This window comes from Drosophila sulfurigaster, chromosome X, assembly GCF_023558435.1.
Source record: "Drosophila sulfurigaster albostrigata strain 15112-1811.04 chromosome X, ASM2355843v2, whole genome shotgun sequence".
Classification (NCBI taxonomy): Eukaryota; Metazoa; Arthropoda; class Insecta; order Diptera; family Drosophilidae; genus Drosophila; species Drosophila sulfurigaster.
This window is the reverse complement of record NC_084885.1, coordinates 28,771,840-28,799,338: the sequence shown is the minus strand read 5'-3', so window position 1 is coordinate 28,799,338 and position 27,499 is coordinate 28,771,840. Positions and strand designations below refer to the sequence as shown.

General features: G+C 34.3%; 1 protein-coding gene across 1 annotated transcript in view; it reads right to left on the bottom strand.

The window, feature by feature from the left end:
- Positions 1-14,813: 14,813 nt before the first annotated feature.
- Positions 14,814-27,499, bottom strand: part of LOC133847370 (neurobeachin-like) — a 95,895-nt gene continuing 83,209 nt past the window's right edge. Inside the window, exon 2 of the mRNA XM_062282355.1 lies at positions 14,814-15,327. Within this exon, the coding sequence (XP_062138339.1) occupies positions 14,821-15,327 (507 nt within the window). The 3' untranslated portion in view covers positions 14,814-14,820. The remainder of the gene's footprint in view (positions 15,328-27,499) is intronic.

Below are 27,499 nucleotides of genomic sequence, written 5' to 3'. Positions count from 1 at the left end.
GCTTGCTGAGGTGTGTCCACCCCTCTCTCCCTCACTCTCTAAGCGAGTGTGTGTGTGTGTGTGCTTGCTAACGACAAAGTGGCAGCAAAAATTACGAGCTACAAGTACAAGAAACACAACACAACGCAACGCACAACAACAGCATTGGCATCTGCAAGAGCAAAGCTCAGATCCCAATGGCAACTAATTGCCTGACAAAGTCGCTGACTAAGCAGCCACATTTTCATGCCATAGACGTGTATCTTGTCTTTGATGATGATGCTAATTAAATTGTAAGTAATTTAATAGAAAAATTACAAAATTTGAATTGAATTTGTAAAAAATGTTTTAGAAATGAAAGACTACAAGAATGTAGGCTAAAAAAGATTTACTTTAATTCCCCATATGAAATACAAAAGTGTGTAGCAGAAAAATATATATTATATATATAATATATTATATGAATACCTCGACGTTACTCTGATTACCCAGATACTTACACTTCTTAAAATGTAATTTCTACTATTGATTCATCAATTTCATTACTAGAAATTTTTTTTTTCTATAAAAATTTTATTCAATATATTCTAAAAATATTCTATATTAACTTCAAAGTGAAATTTGTCATTTGTCAATGTTATCAACATTGTTCGCCAAAAGATTTATTTTGATTCCCTAAACTTGCCGAAATATTTATTTTGATTTCCTATATGAGAAAATATATAAATTGCAGTGCTTAAATATATTACAAATATTCTAAAATAACTGAAGTTTGTTCTACAAACATTTATTTTGATTTCCCAAGCTTAAGATATAAACTAAAATATTCGAAAATAAATCCAAAGTGAAGTTTGCTATACAAAATGTTGTTTGGCAATCGATTTATTTGGATTTCCCAAGCTAAAATATGTTTGAAAAATATTCTAGAATAACTTCGAAGTGAAAATTGTTTGCCAAAAGAAGCATAAACCACAAAAGTCTTAAACAAAAATTGTAAAAGTATTCTAGAATACCTGGAAAGTGATTTAACATATAGGAGACAAAAATTGTTTGTCAACAGCTTGCTTTAAATTTCCCAAAGACAATTTCACAAATGTTGAAAGTAAACAAATAAAAACACTGACAATTTAAACTTATAAACCTAGCATTTAACTGAAGATAAAAAGTGATATAGAAAATATAAATAATTGTGTGCTTTGGCCAATTAAAGTTTGGCTAAGCTAAGCTTGGAGAAGAGAAAAAGCCGCAAGAGCTAAAAGTGAATGCGAGGAGTAGAGCAAAAGTTTTGCCATTGGGTTTGGCAAATGCAGGCAATTTAATGCGTGTGTGTGTGTTAGTGTAAGTGTGTGTGTGTGTGTGTGACTGCACTGATACCACAATATTTGCATATCATATATGCATAAACACACGCGACATTCCGGGCAGACAGTTGCAATTAAGTTAGAGGACGCGACGACGAGTTGCAAGCCAGAAGAGACACACACACACATAGCGAGTGTGTGTATGTGTTGCATGATACTATACAAATGACACACAACTACAATTGAGTACAACAAACAACAAAGTCGTCAGTTAGCGTCTGCCACCTGAACTTAGTCAATCAGTCAACAGAGGCGATGACACAGCAGCAACAGAAACAACAGAAGCAGCTCCCGGACAAGCTGCCAGGCATTTGCTGATGTCTTTGCTTTAGTTAAATATGCACATGTATCAAACACACACACACACAGACAGACAGCACACACATCATAAGCGAACGACACATTCGATGTGGCAATTTGCATTGCCTACTTTTAGGCTGTGGCAATTGAACCGAATCGAAGCGAAGCGAAGCGACGAACATCGACAGGCGACAAAAATGAGTGACAGATGGTCTCAGACAGTAAATGAGAGCAAGACACCAACCAAAAAGAAAGAGATAGAGATAGAGATAGAGAAAGAGGGAGAGGGAGAGAAAACGAGATGGAAAAGAAGGCCAGCAATGAGATTAGCTTTATGTGCGCTTAGCAAACGATTTGATTGCCATTCAATCGCATTTGATTAAACGATTTGTCGCATTTGCCACTGGGCATCATCAAGCCCATCGATTATCGATCTGCATTTCTAAAGTAAATACACTAATGGGTGCAAACAAATTACACGTAATCAGTTACTTACAGCAAATTTACTTCATCGAAGCATCGCTCAAATTCTGCAATGCAACTCGAAACTACAACGACTAATTATGCACAATGCTCAATGCAACAATGTGTAACGAAAATATATTCTTTAAGATTGAACTTGATTTATACTTTAACAAATAACAATATATTCTTTAAGATTGAACTTGATTGATACTATAACAAATAACTTCATTTAGATTAGTTAAATCATTTTTTAGTTCAATCATTTTTAGTAAATATTTTCAGACGCTTTTCATTATACTAAGAATAGCAAGTAACATATTCTTTAAGCAACATAGCTTACTATAATATTAAATATTAGTACAAGCAATTTCAATTATTTTAGTAAAAACTATCGATTGATTTATGCTCATGTTTCAAAACGCTTTTTAGTCAACAGAAAACAATTTCATTAAGCAGTATATCTCAAGATTAACTATTTTTATAAATAATTTGAATTAGTTCAGCTCAACTAATCGATAAATTTAATATTTTTAAAATGAATTTCACAAATGAACTATTGATACTTATATGTTCATATTTCAGGAAGCTTTTCAGTCTACTAAAATGGAAAACAACATTTTGTGAAGCAGTTAATCTTAAGATGAAATTTGTTTACAAACAATTTGAGTTAGCTTAGCTCATCTATTCGATAGTTCAGCTAAACTATCGATAGTATTTAGTCTCTACTTCGATACGCTTTTCAGTCTACCAAAGATAGCATGAAAACATATTCTTGAAGTAGCACAACTTTAATTAAATATTGGTCTACGCAACACTATCGATAGTTTTAAGTTTACTATCGATAATTTTTAGTACACTGCCGATAACAGCTTAGTAAGCTGATGAAATCCAAGGGAAAGTTCTTTTGTAACTAAGGCAAATACAATTATTCTCTTCTTCTTTAAGCAACATAACTTAAGATTAAATATTCGCACAATAAATTTCAGTTAGTTGAGACTATCGATAAATCGATTTGAAAGTCCTTTTGTAACTAAGGGAGAGACAACTCTTGTCTTCTCTAAGCTGCATTGCATTAGAATAAATATTGGTCCAAGCTATTTTAGTTAGTTGAGCAATAGTGTTGTTCTGATAGTGAAAGTTCAAAGTTTACTATCGATAATTTTTAGTACACTGCCGATAACAGCTTAGTTAGCTAATCAAATCCAAGGGAAAGTTCTTAGTGTAACTAAGGCAAATGCAATTACTCTTATCTTATAATGAGAGTATTAAGAGAAAAAGTTTCCAGTTCCCCTCTTAATGTTAAATCAGATTCGCTTCGCAAAATTCTTGAGCTAAAGCAGAGGGCGACCATCAATTCGCTTATCTCTCGCACTGCACATTGAATGATATCGATTATTCAGTTTTGCCTTGTCACGCTTATCGTGCAGTTAATGATGGAGAGATAGCGACCAAGATGGATGAGGAGATGAGGGGATGGAAGGGTGACTCGATGGCTGACTGGATGGATGGATGGATGGATGGATGGAAGGATGGATGGATGGATTGATATGCGCATACTTTTGTTGTACATGTGCATTATAATGGTTGATTGTCTGCTTGCTTATCAGCAAATTCACTTGTACTCGCATCCCCAATATCTCTTCTCTCTCTCTCTCTCTTCCCTCCCTTCTCTCCCTTCTCTCTCTTTATGCTGACGTCTTTCACTTTCCCTTAACACACAGGGGAAAACCCTCACAACACGTTGGGCAAATACAATTGCAATTTCCGCTACTTCATTGCTGTGTGCACTTTTCACTTAATTGCATTCATTCACACTCACACTCACACACACACGGTTCGTTCGCATTCGCATTCACACTCGTATTCACTTGCCCAACTATTCAAATCATAAAATTAGCACACTTACACATACATATGAACACACACACACACACTTTCGAAATCAATTAAAACACAAAAGCGCACGTTGCTCGTGAACGCAACGAAAAAAAAAAAGAAGAACGTGAGCGTAAAAAACGTGCAAAAATGCAGCTAAAACCAAATGATAGACGCAGCACATACTCTGTAAATTTGCAAATCAATTATTCAAATACAAACTTTGTTTTATCGAACTCAATTCAATTTGGAAAACTCAATTCTTGCGATATATGTTTTTATCAACAAATTTGAAGTTAATCTCTTTTAAATAATCTGATTATTCTTGATTTCTAATTAAGTTTCTTATCAATAAAATGAATTAAAAAATACCTTCGAATATTTACTGGTTTTATTATTATTACTTATTTCCACTAAATAGCAATGAAATTTTCGTTTTCTTCTTGCTCTGAAGCATTAAACATCCTGCCTAATTGAATTGATTGTGTATTGTATAATACTTTATTTATTTTATATGGAATTGTTTTTAAAATACTGCGATTATCAGGGAAAATATGTTAATAAGCATATTGAATTTAAATTAGTTTTAAATTTCGCAATTGTATTTAAAATTACTATAATCGCAAAATGTTCCTAGGAGCATTATATTTTTATAAAGATATAACATATATTGTAGACCTTTTTTTAATAATTGAGTCTTAAATAATTTTGTATAGAATGAAGTATATAAAAAAAGATGAAAATATTAATCGGCTCGTTATTTGAGTTTTAATAATTGTTTTATCAATAATAGTATTTCTAATTTAAAAGTACTTCTTTCATTTACTAGGAATTGCGTTTAAAATTACCATAATCGAAATATGCGAATTATAGAATATGTTATTTGGCATAAAGATATAAATTGTATTATTATATTTTATTATTACATTATATTAAATCAAAGTTTTTAACTTTTAGCAATACTCGTTAGTGATAAGAGTTTTGAAAAGTTTAAAAAACAAATTGAGCATCAAATAAAACAATGAAATTCCATAAACATTGTAGTGATAAAATAAGTAAAGTAAAGTGAAATAAAGTCAGTTAAGTTAAGTTAGTTGAAGTAAAGTAAAGTGTTCACTTAACTTTACGTAGAAAATAAAATTACTTTACTTAAACTAACTTGACTTAACTTCACATTGTCTTACTTATTTTATCACTACAATTTTTTTATGGAATTTATTTGTTTTATTTGATGCCTTTATTCGATAACCTCAATTCAACAGCCGAAATCTTTCAACATTCTTTTGAAATTTATTCTATATTAAGAATCAATAATATTTGAGTACACTTAACCTTATGTAACGTTTTCTATATTCAAAAAGTGGTTAATATATTCTTCATAAATCCGTTATGCTATGCTCAACACACATTTGTGTGTGTGTGTGTGTGTGTGTGTTCCCCCTTTGGAAACTCATTATTAAGGGCCGGGCATCGAGACTCCCGCATCTGATTTTGCCATTTGCGTCGCCTTTCAGCAATTTGTTGGCCGTGCAATATGCTCTCAACTCTCTCTCTCTCTTTCTCTCTCTCTCTCTCGCTCTTTCGATGGCAAAAGGTTCTTTTTTTGGCAAAGGGGGGGGGGAGCTGAACATGGTTGGAAGTTGAAGCAGCGGCAGCGGTAGATGAGGATGCGAATGCGAATGCGGGGCGCATCGCATTTTTGTTGCATAACTTGCGGCGCGCCTGTGGCCAAAACACCCGCGTCGTGTACGTGTGCGTGTGTGTGTGTGTGCAGGTGTATTGGTGTGCGCTGATATAAAATGCAAATGCTTTAATTAAAAGCTTTACAGCTTCGCTAAAGCACAACGCCAAAGGGCGAGGCGACGTGGCAAACGAGCAAACTGATGAGGGGCACGACAAACGAAAAAGTGAAAAAAGAAGAAATTGGGACAACAGCGGGGTGGCAAGGGGATAGGGGAGAGGGGAGACAGGTGAGGAGGGCAGCTTAATATTGCATAGTTTTTAAAGTTGCGCTGCGTGTCGCCATTTGGCGCCTTTGGCAAGGTTCGTCGGCTAGGCGCCAACAACAAGGCCAAGTGTATATGAAACAGGTGGGCTGACTGTCATCGCAGCCACGCCCACACACACGAAGGGGGAGGGAGGATGAAGAGTGGAAGCTGCGGCACATGTTTGTTGTGATTTTTATTGCATACTTTTATGCGGCCGAGCAATTTATGCGAGATTTCCCACAGTGTTTTCAGCTTTTTCGCCTGCTACTTTTTCTGCTCTCCTCAGCATCATCATCATCATCATCATCATCGTCTTCATCATCATCATCATCATCATCATTGTTGTTGTTGTATTTGTGCTAGATATTGTTGTTGTAGTTGCTTTGTGCCTTGTATTTTTGCCGTGCTTTGCATAAATTTCCTCTTAAAGTTACACCCAAAAAAAATATGCGATGATTACAAACGCCCCCCAAACAACATTTTCTCTTCTCTCCACAGGTGTGCGAGTGTCTGTGTGTCTGTGTGTGTGTGTGTGTGTGTGTGTGTGTGAATGTCTTTACAAAATACTCGCAAATTTGTTAATCATGTTGCGCATCTATAAGTTTCATTTTACTTCTCTTTCTTTCGCTCTCTCTTAGTCTTTGCTTTCTACGTTTTTTGCCGTCTGTGAAAATTCCACTTGAGAAATGGGAAAATTGTTTCCATTTTCAAGTGAGTTCATTAATGAATGAATCACAGCAGCAGCAACAGCAACAGCAACAGTAGCAACAACAACAGGAAATGAGTGCTTAAAAAGGTTTCACAATTCACAAGACCCCAAACAAAAGCGTCGCAAACTTTTACTGTCAAACAACGCGCTGGCATTGAGAAATTTGATTGCCAAAGTGGAATTTGAATGAGAAATGAAAAATGAAAAATGAGAAATGACAAAAAAAACAGAATACCATGACAACAGGCAAAATTGTTGGTTCAAGATTGTTGATTGAAAACAAGAAGAGAAACCTTATTAAGTCATCTCCATTTCCAATTCAATTTCTCAATCTACAAATTCGTATTTCCATCGCAAAATATCACGCTAAAAATGATATTAGATATCGAAGTACACAAAAACTTGAATTGCATTTGATTAGCTTTTAGTTCGGCAAATGAAAATGCTTAATTCAATAAATTGCTTTAAATGTTTTATGTAAAAAATGTTTCATAATATTGCAGAATCTATAAAGAAACTTAAACTCAAACTTTTAATTATCAATTAAACATTATTTCAAATAGTTGTTCATCTAAGAAAAGCTTACTGAAATCGTCTAAAATGTTTATATATGCTTAAAAAGTTTGCACATGTTTTTCAGCAAAAGCTCATTAAAGCTTTCTTAGAGACTTGCATGTTTATTTTGATTTTTTTTTTATTTATTTGTTGTCATTTCCAGCACTTTACGCTAAACCTTATAAATTCATCATTTCAACTTCAAAGCTTTTACTATGCATGAAACTGTTATTCAATCGAAAATTTATTTTGCCGCTTTCCTATCAAAGCGCCTTAAAGCTCCTTTCAAGACGCACCATTAAAAATCATGAACATGAACTCAATTTGCATTAAAATTTATAGATAGCTTTTTGACTTGCAAGTGCCACAAACAAAACTAGCGCTGAGGGAATGAGAGAGAGAGAGAGAGATAGAGAGGGAGAAAGCAATTGGCTTGCCGCACAGCGTAAAAAGACAACAAATCACATAATTAATTAAGTGCAACTTGATACCAATTTTATGTGTTTGCTTCACTTCTTCCCTCTCTCTCTCTCTCTCTCTCTCTCTCTATTGCTTTCGATCTTACTCCGAAAGTGAAGAAGTGGGCAAAGTTGTTAACGTTATTGGGCAACTTTATGAGTTGCCCCGAAACTGCAAAACACACATACACTCAACACTTAAGCTGTGCATGGATGTGTGTGTGTGTGTGTGTGTGTGTAGGTAAATCGCGCCAAATGAGCTGAAACTGTGCAACATTTTTATCATGCTCAACTAATTGCAGAGGCGAGCAGCCAAAAAGGCGGAGAGCGGAAAGTGGAAAGCACAGCAGGACCTTGCATATATACATATGTGTATGTGTATGTGTGTGTGTGTGTGGGTGTCTCTCGTATGCCATAACATAAATTCTCATAAGCATAATGCTTTCGAAATTGGAGCAAAACTCGCAAACTGCAGAAAGGACGAAGAACGAAGCACGAAGGACGCAAACTGCACGTCGTCCTTCTTTTCCCGCTCTGCTGGCACTGAAACTGAGTTATTGAAATTACAAGTTTTATGCACACACACACACACCCAACACACACACACACACACACATAGACACACACACTCACATAGACACACACTCGTTCGCTTTAATGAGCTGAGCGCGATTCGCGCGCCTTTGCTGGGCACAGCTTTAACTAAATTAATAGAAATATGTCATAAAGCAAAGAGAGTAAAGAAAAAACATATAAGAAAGCTGCAGTTGAGTGTGCTCGACAGTAAGATACCAGATCTGGTATATTTGAAATATTATAGTATATCAATATACCACAAACTATATTCGGTATATTTTAGTATTTAACTAAATTAATAGAAATATGTCATAAAGCAAAGAGAGTAAAGAAAAAACATAGAAGAAAGCTGCAGTTGAGTGTGCTCGACAGTAAGATACCAGATCTGGTATATTAGAAATATTATAGTATATCAATATATCCCCAAAAATTACATTTTGGCATGTTTTAGTATTTTTGCAGCATATTTACTTTACTATGTTGTAGGAAAACAACAAAAATACAAAGCAAAATATAGTAAACTGATATACTAAAATGCTGAAATATACCAATATACTGCTTTTAAGAGGAAGCAAAACAATATGGTATTATACTTAATACATACCACATTGATATACTGAAAAATATACCAACATATACAAATCTACATAGAAAATACTTAAATATACCAATATGCCCATTTGTAATACAATTTAAAACAGTGCAGTATTATGCTTAAAATATACCAAAAATTCTGGAAAATACTTTAATTTAGCAATTTTCCCCATTTTCATAGAAACTATGCCGATTTATTTTTAAAATATACCAAATTTAGATATCGCAACAATACTTAAATACACCAAAGACAATTTGTGGTATGTGTATATACCATAGCATTTAAAATATACCAGATAACCAATCAAAGCAACTAAGACCCGATTGCAGGCGTTTTTTTTTTGCGGGTATTATGAAGGCGAGCAGCTAGAGTGCATGTATTAGCGTGTGTGTGTGTGTGTGTGATGATGTGGAAGTGAGTTTGTATGTGTGTGTGTGTGTGTGGATACAGAAGTCTGTGTGTGTGTGTGTGTGGACAGCAGACACATGGTCGAGACTTGGAAGCCAAGTTCATTTTGCAGCGTTCTCATTTTGCCGCTCGTTGCTGCTTCTGCTTGTTTGTGTTGTTGTTGGTGTTGATTTTATTATAATAATAATGCTGCTGAAGCGCGCCTTGTGCACAGCAAAAAACAACAACAACAATGGGCGCAGCAACAAAAACAACAAAAAGAAGCGTAAAAAAAATGAGAAGCAAGCACGAAGAGCAACAAAAATCAATAACCACCCGAAGGCGCTTGCAGCAGAGGCATATAAAATTTACATACACCCAAGCACTAGAAGAGTGTCTATGTGTGTGTGTGTGTGTGTGATGAGTGTATGTGTGTGTGTGTGTGCTGGTTGGGTGCTGAGACTCAAGGTTGTGGCACAGCTGAGAGACAGCGGCAAAAGCAGAGCCAGTTAGTCAGACCGACGACGACGACATGTTGCCATTGTTATTGTTGCTGCTGCTGTTGTTATTGTTATTTGTGGGGCATGTGTTGCCACACACACACACATACACACAACAGGCACACCCACACACACACAGTGGGCGACTAACTTGATATCGGAGCAAGGGCAAACACAAAAAAATTGCACAATAAGCAAATCGAACGACAACTAAACAAATTGCAAACAACAGCAGCAGAAATACACACACACACACACACTTGACACACACACACACACACACACACACACACACACTTAACACTCACGATTGGCGACGCCTCGTATCGATTGTTCATTTTGCATGGTTTATTGAATTCAAATTACTTAATTAACTTGGCTTAAAGCGTCTGCTGTTGCACACAGTTCAAACACGGAGCACAAAACACAATATTTTGCGTCAAATTGCTTGTAAGCGTACACACACACACACACACACACAGTCAAGCACACACACACACTTGAAAATGGAGAACAAACAGTCAGAGAGACAGCGCAACTTATTGCTATAACTATCGCTGTCAAATTGTGGACAGCAAACACATGTACGATAAGTGAACTTTCGACATCGAAACTATATTAATGAGACAGCTAATTGATGGCAGCTGCCACGCCCACTCCCACTCCCGACCGCCTACCACCTCACTCGACTTCTATAAGCCACATGCAGTTCAGTGACAAGGGACAAGAAATGCACACATTGAAGTACCCAAAAATTGTGCCAAATAGATTAATCAAAATTAGATCACAAATTGGGAAAAGAAAGCGCGAAAGCATTAAAAGTGGTATATTTGGAAAGCAATGGTATATTTTTAATGTAGTACTATATTAATATACCAAATGTGGCCTTATATTATTTTTTCGGTTTATCCTTGGTTTATTTACACTATGGTTCACTATCTGGTGTATATTTTGTATGTAGTACTCTGTAAATATACCAAATGCACACAACCTTCAGTATATTCTAAGACTTTTTCGGTATAAGCATTTGGTATATATTGAATGTAGTACATATATAGCATTCAGTATACTTTGATATATTTTCGGTATATTTATTTAGTATATTTGTATGTATGACATAGAAATACACAATATGGTTAACTATCTGGTATATTTTTTATGTAGCAGTCTTCAGTATATATTTAGGACTTTTTCGGTATATGCATTTGGTATATATTGAATGTAGTACATATATAGCATTCAGTATATTTTGGTATATTATAAATGTAGTACATATATAGTATTCAGTATATTTTAGTATGTTTTTGGTATATCTATTTAGTATATTTGTATGTATATGTCAATATACCAAATACATAGTCTTCAGAATATTTTAGTATTTTTCAGCATATGCATTCAGTATATTTTAAATGTAGTACTATATTAATTTTTCATATATAGCACTCAGTATATTTTGGTATATTTTAGGTGTATTTATTTAGTATATTTGTATGCCACTGTCGAGCGTACTCGGTTGTAGCCTTCATTCTTGTTTCGATCTATGTTATGAATTATATTTGATCGGATTATTCACTAATTTAATACAAAAAAAGTGAAATTCGAATTTTGAAGCCTTCTTTTTCTACTCCACTAATAAAGTGCTGTAATTATTATGATTATACCACATTTAATATACAAGAAGGGTCACATAACGAAAAAAAAGCTCACAAATATAGATCAATAAATGAAAAATGCAAGACTTTAATGGAAGACAAGCGATTAAATCCACTTCTCATTCGCATCGCTATAATGCTGAAATTTCCGCATGTCTTTTATGGGCTAATTGCACTTGGAAAGTTCTATAAAATTCGATTGCAGCCGCTGGAGAGAAGAGGAGACAAAAAGGGGACAAATGTGGCCGATGGATGGATGATATCAATGGCAGGCACAAACAATGGGAAATTTGTGCACATGTCTAAAAGGTACTCAATAAAAAATTGATAAACTAAGCGAACGAAGCGAGTGAACAAAGCGGAGACGGGGGAGGGGTTCCCCAAAGATGGGGGTCATGGGAACTGGTAACTGGGAATATAACTAGCACACACGAAAAATAAAGCACGTCATGTGCAGGCGTTCACTTGGTAAATTATGAACTGAAAAGCTGAAAATAATTGGCGATTTGCGCATGGCCAAAGCAAAAGGCAACAATTTGAATGAGTGTGTGTGTGGGGGTATGAATATGAATATATGAATATATGGTGAATACATGAATAGAGACAGACAATTGATGTTGTGAAATTCAATATGAATGCAATTTTGTTGTTGCTCGCTCCTCCTTTTGCTGCTGCTGCATTTGTTACAGCTTAAGCGATAGCGTTATGCTCGAGCGTAACGTAACGTAACTTCAGTATATATATGTATGTATATATATATAGGGAACGGTATAGTAGAGTCAAGCATATATCACGTAGCACGTGTGCAGTGCATTTCACATTTATTTATTGTGTATTTGCATTATGCGAACAACTCGAGCGTGAAAAGCAATGAGGACCACACACAAAAAGAGGCAGCAGTAAAGGAGAGATGAAGGGTCATCAGAAGGGGCAAGCAGTGGGGGACAAGCAGTAGGAGGCAAGCACAAAGGCGAGGTTGAAGGAACAGCCATCAATGACCATCTACACTAGAGCACATCAGTCAAACTGGAGGCAACAACTGAAACACACACACTGAAGGGCATAACTGGCTGACTAGCAAACTGAGGGCATGACTGACTGACTGACTGACTGACTGACTGACTGACTGACTGACTGACTGACTGATTGAATGCCAGACTGACTTCGACTCGACTCGACTCAACTGGCTAGTTGGCTGGCTCAGACTAGCTGACATGTCTTTTGTCTTGCCAAGAACTCAGACTCGGACTCGGACTCGGACTCGTCCTCTGCTCCTGGCCACGTGTGGACCTCTCCCGCTGCTTCCCTTCGCTTCCCTCCCTTCTCCCCCACTCGCCACCCCATCCAAAGCTCAGTCTGTGCATTATTATGTATCGGCAACTTGTTTAGTTAGGAACTTCGTAATTTTGTTATGCCAGAGCAGGCAGGCACAGAAGGCAACAACAGAGTCCGAGAGCAGCGCTCAAGCGTTACGTGAGGAACGTCTCTATATGGCACACACACACACACACACACACATGCTGATGCTATACTACATATATATATTTTTAGATGCTGCATTTTATACACAATTACCAAAGCCATGTCTGTGTGTTTGTGTGCGCTTGTGTCCTTGTTTGTTTTGCTAATAGAATCATACAAATTTAATATTATTTTCATAGCACGAGCTTTCATGCTCTCTCTCTCTCTCTCTCTCTCTCTATCTCTCTCTCTGCGTGACACGCACGACAAAGCACGACGATAACTAAAAGCAGTTTCTAATTCGATTACCCAATAATATGCAATACCTAACTACACACACAGGTAAAAGAGATTCTGGCAACATCTTTAAGTGGATTAGCTAATGGAGCTGCTGCCTTTTTTCCTGCACACACACACACACACACACACATTTTGTAATCAAATTAATTTGTTTCTTTCATTTAAACAGCACATCAAAAAAAAAAAAATACAAAATTAAAGGTGCTTCAACTGCGCACAAAAGAATCAAATTAGCTAAAGTTTTTCTTTTGCCGTTCGTTGATGAATGAACCAATTATTTGGATTTTAATTGATTACCGTATGATCGATATTTTTTTGTTCGTTTTTTTGTTCGTTTCAACATTTTTTTCACAAGAGAGTTGCGATTTTTAGTACATACAATACTACGAACAGTATTTATGTTTCGTACGGAACTTGTGATCACTTAAAAGTGGTATAAGTTATTTAAAAAATACTTTTGTATGGCAAATAACGCCTTCTGCAAAGGGGTTTTTGTTGTTGAAGCTTACTATTTGGTATATATTGTACAAAGTATTAATATACCGAATACCCACAGCATTCAATACACTTCAGTATTTTTTCGGTATATGTGTGTGGTATACTTTGAATATTATATATTATTTGGTATTTGGTATTATATACCAAATATAACTTTCAGTATATTTTAGTTTTTTTTATAATATACCGAATATCTACAGCTTTCAATGCATTTCAGTATTTTTTCGGTATACGTATTTGGTATACTTTAAATATGGTATTTTATTAATATACCAAATATAGCTTTCACTATATTTTAGCTTTTTTGTATAATATACCGAATACCTACACCATTCAACACACTTCAGTATTTTTTCGGTATATGTGTTTGGTATACTTTGAATATTATATATTATTTGGTATTTGTTATTATATACCAAATATAACTTTCAGTATATTTTAGTTTTTATAATATACCGAATACCCACAGCATTTAATACATTTCAGTATTATTTCGATATACGTATTTGGTATACTTTAAATATGGTATTTTATTAATATACCAAATATACCTTTCAGTATATTTTAGCTTTTTTGTATAATGTACCGAATACCTACAGCATCCAATACACTTCAGTATTTTTTCGGTATATGCATTTGGCATATATAATATATAATTGGTATATTCGATAAATCCACCTTCTAAAAATATACTAAAATATACCTGATGTCATATTTAGTAAATTGATAAAGACTACATTTAAAAAGAAAATACTGTACAAAACATACTAGATTTGTTTGTTTGGTATATGGATATAGACTATATATTCAAAAAATACCATACGAAATATACTAGATTGTGAGCCATTGAAAACAAGAAGCTGCCTTATAAGCCAATTTCTAGAACTATTTGAATTCCATCCAAATGTTGATCTCTAACTATTTACACCCAATTTCGAACAAGTTTTCATAGCAATGAAAAGTATTCGTCTTTAGTGAATGCGAATGCTGTTTGAATTAGCCGATGCCAAGCTGACAAGAAAATAGAACGCAGCAGCCTCAAATTGGCATTAAGTAGGAAGTAGGTGCATGGCAAGGACATGTAAACAGTCACCTACACAGATACAAATACATATATGGATATATATAGATATAGTATATATTCAACGTCTCACAGAGCCACTAAGACTCTGACTGCGACTCCGTCACTGACTTTGACTTCGACTGCGACTCGTATATCAACATTTGTTGATGGGGAGCAGCAAAAAAGGAAAAAAAGACAAGCTGACATGTGCGCAAAACCTTCTCCTCCCTCCTCTTTCCCAACCACCACCCCTTGAGGTGAGGGTCAACATCAAACAAATTTTTATTTTCTGCTAGAGGTTTTTCTCGCTCTCTCGTTTTTTTTTGGCAACAAACATTGGCAAGTTTGACAAGCCAGAAGATTGAGTACGTGCTGCACATTGACAAATGAAACGCGACTGGCAAACAGAGCTTGAATTCTACATGAGAAGTAGTCGCAATGGTATTAGTATTAGAGGGAGAAGACGAAGAAGAAGAGCTCGAAATGATGGAACTGTTTTTAGGGTGGATGCATTTATAATGCCAGCAACCAGCAAGACTTACCCACAAAAAGAAAACAGAAAGAAACCAGAAAATTGAAAATGCCAAAAGTAGTAAGCGACTCACCTGCAAAGAGAGAGAGAAAAAGAAAATCGAAAGTTAGAGTTAACGAAATATGTATGGCATTAATAGAGATGTTTTTCACCATTTTTCCCTCTGAGTTTTAGCATTTTCTCATTTTCATTTGCGTTGCTCTTGTGCTCGTCTTTTGCAACCCAACCAAGTGCAACTAAGGTCATTGCTGTGTGTCTTCAATCGCAGCGTTACCCACACACACTCCCTCACACACACACTCACTCTTGGTTCATCCACACTCAACCATAAAGCTTATCATCCCAAAGGTATGCTGCATAAAGTGCAGCAAGCGGAACATCAACAAATAAGCATAGAAAGCAACCGTCAGAGTGTGCGAAGCTGCATGCGAAACGGCAACTTTTGCGAGGGCTGCTCAGTCAGTTCCCCAAAGTATCAACTCCATTATGTAACTTTAATTTTATGCTATTTAATAATCTACTAAATAGCCAAGAATAAAATGAAAGCTGTTCTTAACAAGTTATTCCAATCATCATTATAAGTTTTGAGCTCTCGCTTTTCAAAGCTCTTAAATAAAAATAATAACAGCAATAATTTCATTGTTATTTTTATGTAAAGCATTTTTTTATGATATTATATATTTTTTATTATTTATATTTATTACAATTAAAAAATGTATACATTTTATCACATTAAAATAACATTTACTTTTTTGTTATGCAATTATTTTTGTTATAATATTTTTTTATTGTTATATTTTGAAAACTGCACATTGTTGTTTTTCTTTAAAATATTATTTATTTTTATTTTATAATTTTTATTTATATTTTAATTTGTTGTAATATATATTTTTTAAATTTTTTTTATTTATTTTATATATGTATTTTGTATATTTCATATTTTGAAAACTGCAAAATATACACAGCATATTATTTTTAAATGAATTCCTAATACATTTGAAAATAACTCAATACACTTATTTATACTTTTCTTATGTTTGTTCTATTAAATATATTAGAAAGAATTCATAAATTATATTATATTGTAATCAATTTTTCGCCAATAAGATGAACTTTATAAAACACGTTGTAAAGATAAGAAAAAATCACAAAAAAAGGAATACCAAAAAATCATTAATAAAGCTTATCAATACTGAACTTGTTTATTAAAAAGTTCAATAGTGGCATCTCTGGTACTACTGTGCGTATGCGTGACATTAATAGAGCTATGATTTTGAAGGAAGTTGTGTGTGTGTTTTAATTAGTCATTGGCTGTCGCTAAGCATTGCTTATCGAATAGCAACGGAAGCGTTTTAATTTCGCTCAGCTAATTGGTGTACTTCGAGATAGTCAGAAAAGTTTGTGCAGCATGCTAGACAAAGTTTAATTAATTGAAGAGAGGTGCTCTCGAACAAAGCTGTGCGAACTGTGAATTGACCCTCGTTGGATGTGAATGAGGAGTCAAGGCGTCGTCGTCTCACATTGACAAAAGCAAAAAGCATTCACCGTCTCAGTTGTCGGCTTGCAGTGGCTTTCATTCCCTCTCCCTCTCCCCTCTCTATCTCACTCTCTCTCTCTCACTCTGTCTTGTATGCTTGATGCCTTGTTGGTTCAACTCAACTTGGCCGGCTTATGCTTTCATGCACACGCATTCAATTCGCTTACCATTCAGCGCAAATTTTGCGACAGACGAAGAGACAGAGAGAGAGAGAGCGAAAGAGAAAGAGAAAGGTAGATGGGGAGACATATGTCATGAATTTTTAAGTTTGCGACAAGCGATGGCTGAAGTGGGAAATCAAATGTTTGTAATTAAAATTAAATATTCTATTAAAGGATCAAAACTGTACTCTGCAAGGCTAAAAGGATGCAGTCAGCCAGTAAACAGCAATCAAAAGCAAATGTAAGTACACCTACACACACACACACACACATACACTGTGTACAGAGAGAGAGAGAGAGAGAAAGAGACGGAGACGGAGAAGCAATCAATAGACAGTCTGCCTGTGGATTTATATCATAACACAAATGTTTAATCAAGAAACTAAAGTCAGAGTGTGAGAAGCGAGAGAATATAAGTAAATATCACCAACGTCAATAACAAATTTCAAAGTCATTTACCGAATTTTGTTGGGAATTAAGTGGAGGAAGGAGGAGGCAAGGGCGATTTTCACAAGTGGCTTCGCAAATTGACATCCATCGCTCTTTGAAGCGTGAAAATGTCAAGTTTTTGCCTCACAAAATTCTCCGTTTTTAGTTAGTTTGTCTTCCTTTAGTCTAAGCAAATATTGAGCCATTGATATTGATAACTCTTCTCTACCAAAATGTCAATTATCAACTGCTTTTGTGTGTGGTCAGAATAATAATAAATACAATTTCCGTAAATAAATCGACGCACAACATTTTTGCTGCAACAAATTCCAAATTGAAGTTTGCAATTTTACAGCATATTTCTTTAATCAAATGCGATTGAGATTCGCATGTGTAAATAAACAACAACAATTTCTTGAAAGTTTATTATGAAAAAAAATGAAGTCGCAAATTCCAAGCAAATTTCTCGATTTTCCAAATAAAATATGAATAAATATTTATGAAACCAAAAAAAAAGTCAATTTATTTATGCAAAATCAATGTTTACACACTATTTATGAGTGCTTTTCTCTTTTTTTTTTCAAGCTACTTCAAATTAGTGCTATCATTTTCTATACGGGTTTAATAAGCCGTAAAACAAACAAATTAAGTTTCAGCACATTATTACCAACTTTTTTCTATATACATATATTCTATCTATTTCGTTTAGTTAGTTCCAAAAAACAAACATTGATCTGAAGTGCAATTGATTAAAAACAAAAACGATTGACAGCTGCTTCATTAGTTTGAATCGCGGCACGAAAAAAAAAGAAAGAAAGAATGAAAAAAAATTATTACTTTACATAAATGGCGGAAAATTGAACGCTGCAAAAAGCGCGAATAAACATTTATTTATGCCATTAAATTGACACTTGACTTGCAGTTGTCGACGGCCAAATACCTTGCATTCTACTTAATTTACTATATATATATTATAATTTGAATTTTTAAGTTTTAAATTTTACAGTTTAAATTTGTTGTTCTTTACCTATCTTTTTATTATTTATTTGCTTTTTATGTATTATATTTTGTTATATTTTATAATTAACCATTTGTATTTTTGGTATATATTCAATATTTTACATTTTAAATTTTAAATATATTTATTTTTATATATTTATATTTAAATTTGTTATTTATATACTTTATATTTTATATTTAAAATTTTAGATTTATATACATATTTAATATTTTACATTTTATGGTCTTTAATTCTATATTTTGTACATCATTTATATTTCATTTTATATTTATTTTTAGTTAATTTTATATATATTACATTTTATATTTATGTTGTAGTTTCATAATCTATATTATTATATTATATTATATATATATATATTTATTTTATATTATATTTATTTTATTTAAAATTTGATATTTGATATTTAAATTTTTGAATATTTTATATGTCCTACTTTCCTATTCCACTTTTAAATTTTACATTTTCTTTTGTTGTATGTTTTATATTTTAAATTGTATATTTAATATTTGATAATTTTTTATATTTTATATATTATATTTTAGATGTTACATTGTTATTTTTTGCATTTATCTTTTCATTGAATATTTAATATTTTATTTTTATATTTCATATTTCATATTTTAAGGTTTTTATTTCTCTTTTATCTTATATGCAATATTTCATATTATATTTATAAGTTTGTAATGAAATGTTGAATAGTTTTTTTTTTGAATACATTTCATATGTATTCTTCTTCTGCATTTGAATTTATTTAAAAGCTTATGCAAATTATAACCTGCATAACAAAATGGCACACACTTGGGGCCATAAAAAAAGGAATGAAAAAAAAGGAAAGTGTATTACGATAATTGTATGCAATATGAAATAATAATAATAATGCGCGCAAATATTTATCACTTTGAATTCTTATTGAAAACATTTGCTGATGATTTAAGCTTAATAACGCAATGCAAAAACAACAACAACAAGAGAAAAAAAAACCGCCTGTGATAAATGCGCATAATTTAAGCAATGCAACCACAAATTTAATGCAATTGCAAATATTGAAACAAGTGTTGAGTGTGTGTGTGTGTATGTGTGTGTGTGTATGTGTGTGTGTGTATGTGTGTGTGTGAGTGAAAGCGAACGAAGTGTAGCTTTGATTATGTGATAAATTGATTTTGAATTGAAATAAATTTTTTGGTTTTGCTTTTTGTCGTTTCTAATTATATCGGTTGACATTTGATTGAAGGGTTTTACGTGCGATTGTGTGTAAAACTCTATTAAGCAGCGAGGGTTGAATGATTGATTGATGCCAGGGGGAAAAAGAATATCAAGGTTTTTATTTGATGCAAGCATCATTTATGCACAAAAAGCTTGCGTTAATTGTATCGCTTGTTTATGTTTTTATACCCGCTACCCATAGGGTAGAAGGGTATTATAACTTTGTGCCGGCAGGAAATGTATGTAACAGGTAGAAGGAGGCATCTCCGACCCTATAAAGTATATATCTAGCCATGTCCGTCTGTCCGTCCGTCCGTATGAAACACTGGATCTCAGAGACTATAAGAGATAGAGCTATAATTTTTTTTCGACAGCATTTGTTATGTTTGCACGCAGATCAAGTTTGTTTCAAATTTTTGCCACGCCCAATTCCGCCCCCGTAAACAAAAAAAAATCGAATAACAAGCGTAATTTTAAAGCTAGAGTTGCGAATTTTGGTATATATAATAATTATTATAGTAGTTATGATTTCTGAAAATTTGGTTCAGATCAGATAAAAATTGTCGAAGTTATTAAAGAAATACTTTTGTATGGGCAAAAACGCCTACTTACTAGGGCTCTTAGTTGCTTCAGCTGACAATCTGGTATATTGTGCTGTCTATGGTATATTTTGAATGCGGTACTACACCAATATACCACATATATTTGGTATATTTTTAGTATTTTTAGTATTTTCGGTATATTTTGAAAATGATACAGCAATATTTGTGCCTTTATTTAAAATGGGTAGCGGGTCTCACAGTCGAGCACACTCGACTGTAGCTTTCTTACTTGTTTTTTTTTTTTTGAGGAGAGAGTGGAAGAGTGGAGGAGAGAGAGAGAGAGAGAGAGAGAGAGAGAGAGAGAGAAAGTGATGGCATTATGGCGAGAGATACTTGGCTGGACTTTGGCGACTAATTGACTTCGTGTGCTGTGCTAAAGAATATTTATGTTTGTTTGGCTTTTTGGGCTCGGCTCAGATTGCAACGACAACGAGAACGACTTCAGAGCATTGCACTCCGGCAGCCAGACGGCAAATTGCGACCTGTGGCACACCCACACACACACACATACAAGCACACTCATACAGTCGCCTTTTTGCTGTGCTTTGTATCCTGTCACTAACTGTCTGTCGCCCCATCTCTCAGCCGTCTGTCTGTCTGTTTGTTTGTTTGTTTGTTTTCGCTTATTTTTATTGCCACGCATCCTTTTTATGTCCTGCTGTGATTTCCAACCGCCAACGTCGTCGTTGTCGTTGTCGACCTCGCTCCATTTGGCTGCTGTTTGCATTGCCAACCGCACTGTTTTGTCCCCACTGCCACGCCTTCATACGCAAGCAACCTTCCACGCCTCCTTCACATCTCGCTTTTTTTTTGGCGAAGCAATTGCAATTTCACGTTGATTTTTCAGCCAAACTCCAACGCTGTCTCCGCTTTAAACTGCCCCTCTCTCCACTCTCTTTCTCTCCCCAGTCTCTTTCTCTCCTTCACTCCCATTCCCTCAGTTGTCCGGCAATGTCCGTACATAAATATGAAATTTATTAGTGAATGTTGTATATCCTTTTGTGCGTGTCAGTTCCGGCTTGGCTTGGATTGCATTTCAGCTCTGCTCATTTGGCAGCAACCAAACAACAGCGACAACAGCGACAACAACGACCACGAGGACAAGCGTATGAATGAAATGACCATATAGTCCTATAAATGACAGACTTCTGGACAGACAGATCGGTGCATCATCAGCTTTATTATCGCCTGCTGCCTGCGTTGGCGTTGGCGTTCGACTCGTTCTGGTTACTATTTTAATTTGTTAAATGCACTTGTGTCATGTTCATTTGGCCCCGAACACCATGTGGAGACGGCAGCCCACGCTGTTTAACCCTAGAGTGCCGCCAACGTCACAAAGAGATAAACAAGATTGGCCCTATAATAAAATATATAGTATACAGATGTAATGACAAGGCTCGCAATTAAGTGACTCTTTCTGCTATTTAATTGCTATTTCAACTAGGTAACAACTTTATTATTACTGTTATTTTATTTTAACATCGAATACAATTCATTATTGCATTGAAAACTAACTAAAGCCTTAGACAAAGTTAACTTCGCGCATTCATATTTTGTCGACAAATTAACCCAATGATATGTCTGATCCTTAAAGAACATTTTTCTTAACTTTATATTTTCATGTGCTTGTCTATTTTGAAAACTTGCAAATATTCTTAGTCAAAAAAACTTTAACAAACTTTGAATTTGATTTTATTATTTTTAGCTGCTGCTCCTCAAATACTCAAAAAAATCATTTAAAATTGTACAAAAAATATTACAATTATTATTGCAGTATTTTTATATCAACTATTATCCATAAAAATCATTTTCATTTATATATTTCATCTAATATTTAAATATATGGGTTTTTTTTTATATATTTTCAGTATTTTTATATTTTATTTGATTAATTTGTGAACTTGATATATTTTGTGCTCTATGATATATTTTAAACGTAGTTATTTGATTTATTTGTATACTCGATATATTTTGAAATCTATCGAATATAATGAATGTAGTGCTATAACGAAATACAATACATTTTAGTATTTTTTTAGAATTTTAATTCGGTATATTTTGAATGTAGTGCTAAATCATGATAGAAAGATTCCCTTTATGTATACGGTATATTTTATCTTTAAATCGAAAAAACTTTGAAGCTTTTTTACCCATTTTAAATTTGATTTAATTTATTTTAATACTTGGTATATTTCAAAGTCTATGACATATGTTGAATAAAAGTATATATATTATATACTAATTTTGTATGGTAAGTTTTACGACTAATACCGCACTATTCTTTTTTATTATGAATTGGGTAGCAGGTATTTCACAGTCGAGCACACTCTGCATATATTTGTTTTACTTTCAACAGTCTTTAAGTTTTATATTTGAATATTTGATATGCTATTTTTCCCACATTCAAACTAATATATCGCTGAAGTCTGAAAGTCAAACAAAAAAAAAGAAGAAAAATAAGCACAATCACCTCTGTGCTAGTTTTATTGGCAGAGCGGTGGCTTTATGTATTATTGCTGTTAATCGATGGCAATAAATGCTGTCATTAACTGAATTTATTGGCCAACATTGGCCACCAATCGGACAACTGCAACTGCATTATTTATGCTGCTTTTACCGACTTTGTCTAGAAATTTATTATGAATTATTTTTACCAAGAATTGTTTAAAGGCCTGCCACAATATTTCACCCTCTCTCTCTATCTGACTTTCTTTCTTTTTTCATGGCTTTCCTTGGGTTAAGCTTGGCATAGCCACGGACACGCTCTGTTTGGCCTATTTGTCAGCATTTATTTGCCTCTTTGTCGCTCGCCCAACTTTCATCCCTCCACTCACTCACTCATCCCATGTGCCATCTCTTTCGCACACATTTTTCTGGTCTTGTCCGAGGCTTGTTTGGTGGCCGTCATAAGCCATAATCCAGAATGCCGTGAAATATGAAATCAACTTTTATGTCAACTCAATGGCAACAATGGCAAATGGCGAACAACGAAATATTCTTTTTTGCTTTACTTATTTTTGACAGCGCTTTCGTTTGTTCACTTGAAATTTTCATTAATTACGTTTATCAATTTCATTTGGGGAATGCTGCAAACTAGCGTTGCCAAATTACAATTGTTTGCTGGCTTTTCACGTTACACGTTTCGCATTTCAACTATTTGACTTTTGAAATCTAGCCAGCAAGTGATTTACCCTGTTTTAACATATGTATATGTTTGAATATGATAGATAAAGAAAAACTTTAATATTTCTATAGCAAAGTTTAAGATTATTTGATTTAATTTTTTTTTTTATTTGCTTTTAAAATAAATACAAAATTCATTTAAAACATTAAACATCGCATTTATCATTCATAATTATCATTATTGTTAAAGAGTTCATTCAGTCTTTAAATTTATGGGATTCCTAAAAATGTTCAGTATTTTTTACATTTTATTTGATTTATTTTTGTATTTGGTATACTTTGTATGTTATGGTATATTTGCAATGAAGTATTTTCAGTATTTTATATATATTATTTGATTAATTTCTACACTTGGTATATTTTGTATGTTATGGTATATTTTCAATGAAGTATTTTCAGTATTTCTATATATATTATTTGATTAATTTTGCACTTGGTATATTTTGTATGTTATGGTATATTTGGAATGTATGATAAAGCACTATCGATCAACCAAATATATCCTAAGGAATATTTTAGTATATTGGTGCGGTATGTTTTAATATCTTCAGTATTTTGTATACTCTATGCAATTTAATTTAAAACACATCATCAAGACTTAGTTCAAAGTAACAACTAAAATCATCTTTCTTGTTTTCTATGTTTGCATTCAGTATACACTTTACAGGGTATAACTGACGTTCATCATCATGTTGTCTTTTCTTTTTGGGTTACGCTCTGTGTGTGTGTGTGTGTGTGTGTCGCCAGCCATTGTGTGTCGACAAGTTTTCGTTTGGCGCCTTGAAGCGAATGGCAGATGGAAACTGCAAACTGCAAACTGCAAAACTGAAAACTGCGACACAAAAACTAAGCAAAAATTTATTCATAGAGCCAGAAGCAGCAGCAACAACAACAACTGCAACAGCAGCTCAAATTGAAGCTGCGTCAGCAACTGGGTTAACTTTTGTTTGATTCTTTTCATTCTCTTCTGTATTTTTTGTTCCTCACTTTTTGGCTGCTTATCTGAAACGAACGAAGCGAGGAGAGAGGGGGGCGCGCAGCTAAAGGGCAAAACCATTTTATTATTGTACATTTTCACATGCTGCTCGTTGATTTTTCGGTTTCCATGTGGCAACAATTTCTTTTTTTCTGTTCTTTTTTTTTTGCACTTTGCGCCATTATTTGATTTTTATTCGAGTTTTGCGCCCGGACGCTCTGAATTATTGTCCGAGGCGCAATGCTTAAATTGCAAACTAGGCCAGGATACGGATGCGGATACGTTTATGGCCCGGCAATGAACAAAAGAAGAGATAAAGAAGGAGAGTGAGAGGTGGAGAAAAGTCAGCCAGAAGGACGCCTCGACAAATTTCAGTTCAGTTTTCTTTTTTTGGCAACTGTCGTCTATTGCATACTTTTCGGCGCCTGCAATGACAGATCTGGCTAGTGTAAAATTTACTGTACATTACACTCTCCATCTCTCCATCTCTCTCTGTCTGTCTGTCTGTCTTGCTTTTTGAATGTGTTTATTGCTTGGCTCCTGTACAGGACATGCTTGAGGCTAGTGACGTTTCCTTTATGCGACAATGTCAAGTCCAGCGCTCGATGGCTTCAAAGCATTTTTGCTTGTGTGTGTTTAAAGATGGGCGCACTTCCGCTTGCCGGATACTAGATTTAATATCCGAATATGTACACAGTACAATATACATACATACACATACATACATAAGTCGCAGCTGATTGCCAAATACATAAGCATAACTGTATTTGAGTTGTCAGTTTTGTGAGTTTGAGTTTCAGTTTGAGTTGTGAGTTTCTCGAGTTTTGTGGGAAGGTGCAGCTGTGGTCAACTGACAGCTGCCCGGTTGTCCCCTCTTCTCTCCGCTTCTCTCCTCACCGCTCTCTCTTCCCTTCTCGGTGTCCTTTTCATCCTCTGTCCCAGGCAGCTAAGCTCCCCAGTTACCCCCAAACGCACTTGACATTGACAATTATGACACGTGCTTAGCTTCTGCGTTTGTGTGCGGTTACTCTCTATGTCTGTGAGTGTCTCTGTGTCTCTGTGTGTGTGTGTGTGTCTGTGTGTGTGTCTCTTCCTGTGACCATATTTAAGGTTCCCTTGCCATCGTAAGCTGTGTTAAATCTCTATTGACCTTAGCTTAAATACGATTTAAGCACCAGTTTTCTCCTCTTCCCATGCTCTCAATTGTTTGCCACAAATGCGACTCGCAGTCATTCACAAATTCGTTTATAAAAACGTATAAAATAATATGATTCTCTGGCTATTTATATTTCAATGCGTAGGCGTCTTTGTAAACATTTTTAAAAGCAGCATATTTTTTTCAAGTTTCGTTTTTTTTTTTTCTAGCTCTATCTTTGAAATCTTTTATTCTTTTTTGTTATCGTAAAAGAAAATTGCATTTTTCTAATATGAATGAGGTTTTTTTAAACATTTATTTTGTAGTATCTTTTATTTTGCTTCATCACAAAATGTTTGGCGTATTTTAGTATTTTATTGGTATACGATAATACTGTTTTTGCATTGTGTTGATTTATTGATTCATTATAAATTGTTTGGTATATTTTTGTATGTGTTGGTATATTTATTTGGTTTATTTCAACGAAAATATCATTTTGCATTGTGTTGATATATTTCTTTCTTATAAGGTGTTGTATATATTTTAGTATTTTATTGGTTTATTTATTTGGTATAGTCAAAAGATTATACCGTGTTCGCATTGTGTTGATTTGTTGAATATTCATAATAATAATATCAATAAAATATACCAAACAAAATACTAAGGTATAACATACCAAACACTTTGTGATAAAGCAATACAAAAGATACTTAAAAATAAATTAATGAAATACACTCGATTCTAGCTTTTTTTTAGCATTTACTCTTTTATTGCATTTTTTTCTAATGGTTTTAGTATTTTTTGGGTATATATTCGGTATATTTAAGCAATGCAAGCGTTTTTGCATTGAAAATGAAGAATGGCATTCTTGATAAAAATATACCAACTAAATTTACCGAAATAATACTGAAACTGGACAGTAACTTTATTTGGTATTTACTCTTTTAATACATTATTATTTCAGAAGACACATTTTCGTAATACAATTTTGTATTGTAGTATTATTATCAAGCCTGTGTCTTTTAATGGCTGCTTCTACGCATTTTCAACAATTTTGCTTCTCTTTTACAGTACTTTGCTTTCAACTATGTTTAGTATGTCTGAATTGTTCTGAATTCTTTGCTTCTTTCCCAGACATTTTCCATAGTTTTTCTAAAGCGCAACTTAAAGTTTTCCACGCTATATACATATATATTTTTTTATGGAATTTCAAGCACTTGGCAATTAAACCAAGGGCGCTGCAGAGACACAGAGAGAGAGAGAGAGAGAGAGACAGCGAATGGGAAAGAGAGCAAAGGAACATGGTAACAGGTGTAGTTAGTTGGTTGCAACAACAGCAACAACAGCAACAGAAGCAGGGCCAAACCTTTTGGCCAAAAGTTTTATTTGCGTTGCCAGTGTGTGCGTATGAAAATTTGCTTTGAACCTCGAGTGCAACGAGAAAAAGCAACGACAACAGCAACATCAAACAACAACCCAGCTGAATGTGTGTGTGTGTGTGTGTGTGTGTGTGTGTTATGTGTAGTTAAGATGCTTTTGCTTCACCTTTGACTACAACAAAACAACACACACACACCAAAAAAAAAAAAAAAACCAAAAACAAAAATGCCAACAATTTGTCGGACTTGTGTTGCTGCGTCTGTTGATAATCAAGCTCAAACACAGAGCAAACTACTTTTGTGCCAATTGTATGTAATGCGTGATAGCAAAAGAGAGAAAGAGAGCGAGAGTGAGAGAGAGAGAGAGAGATAAAGCGAGAAAAGTACAGATGTAATGGCAAATTTTTGAAATTAGTATGCAACACGCATAGCATCAGCTGCAGAGGAGGCAAATGTCAGAGGGATGTGTTGTGGCATGCTAAGGAGTCGTGTCAACAAAGTTGCCCACACACACACACCCACGCACACACACACACACACACACACCCACACAGCAGCAGAGCTTAGCATTGTTATTGCTGCTGTTGTATGTAGCATCAATAAGCGGCATATTTAA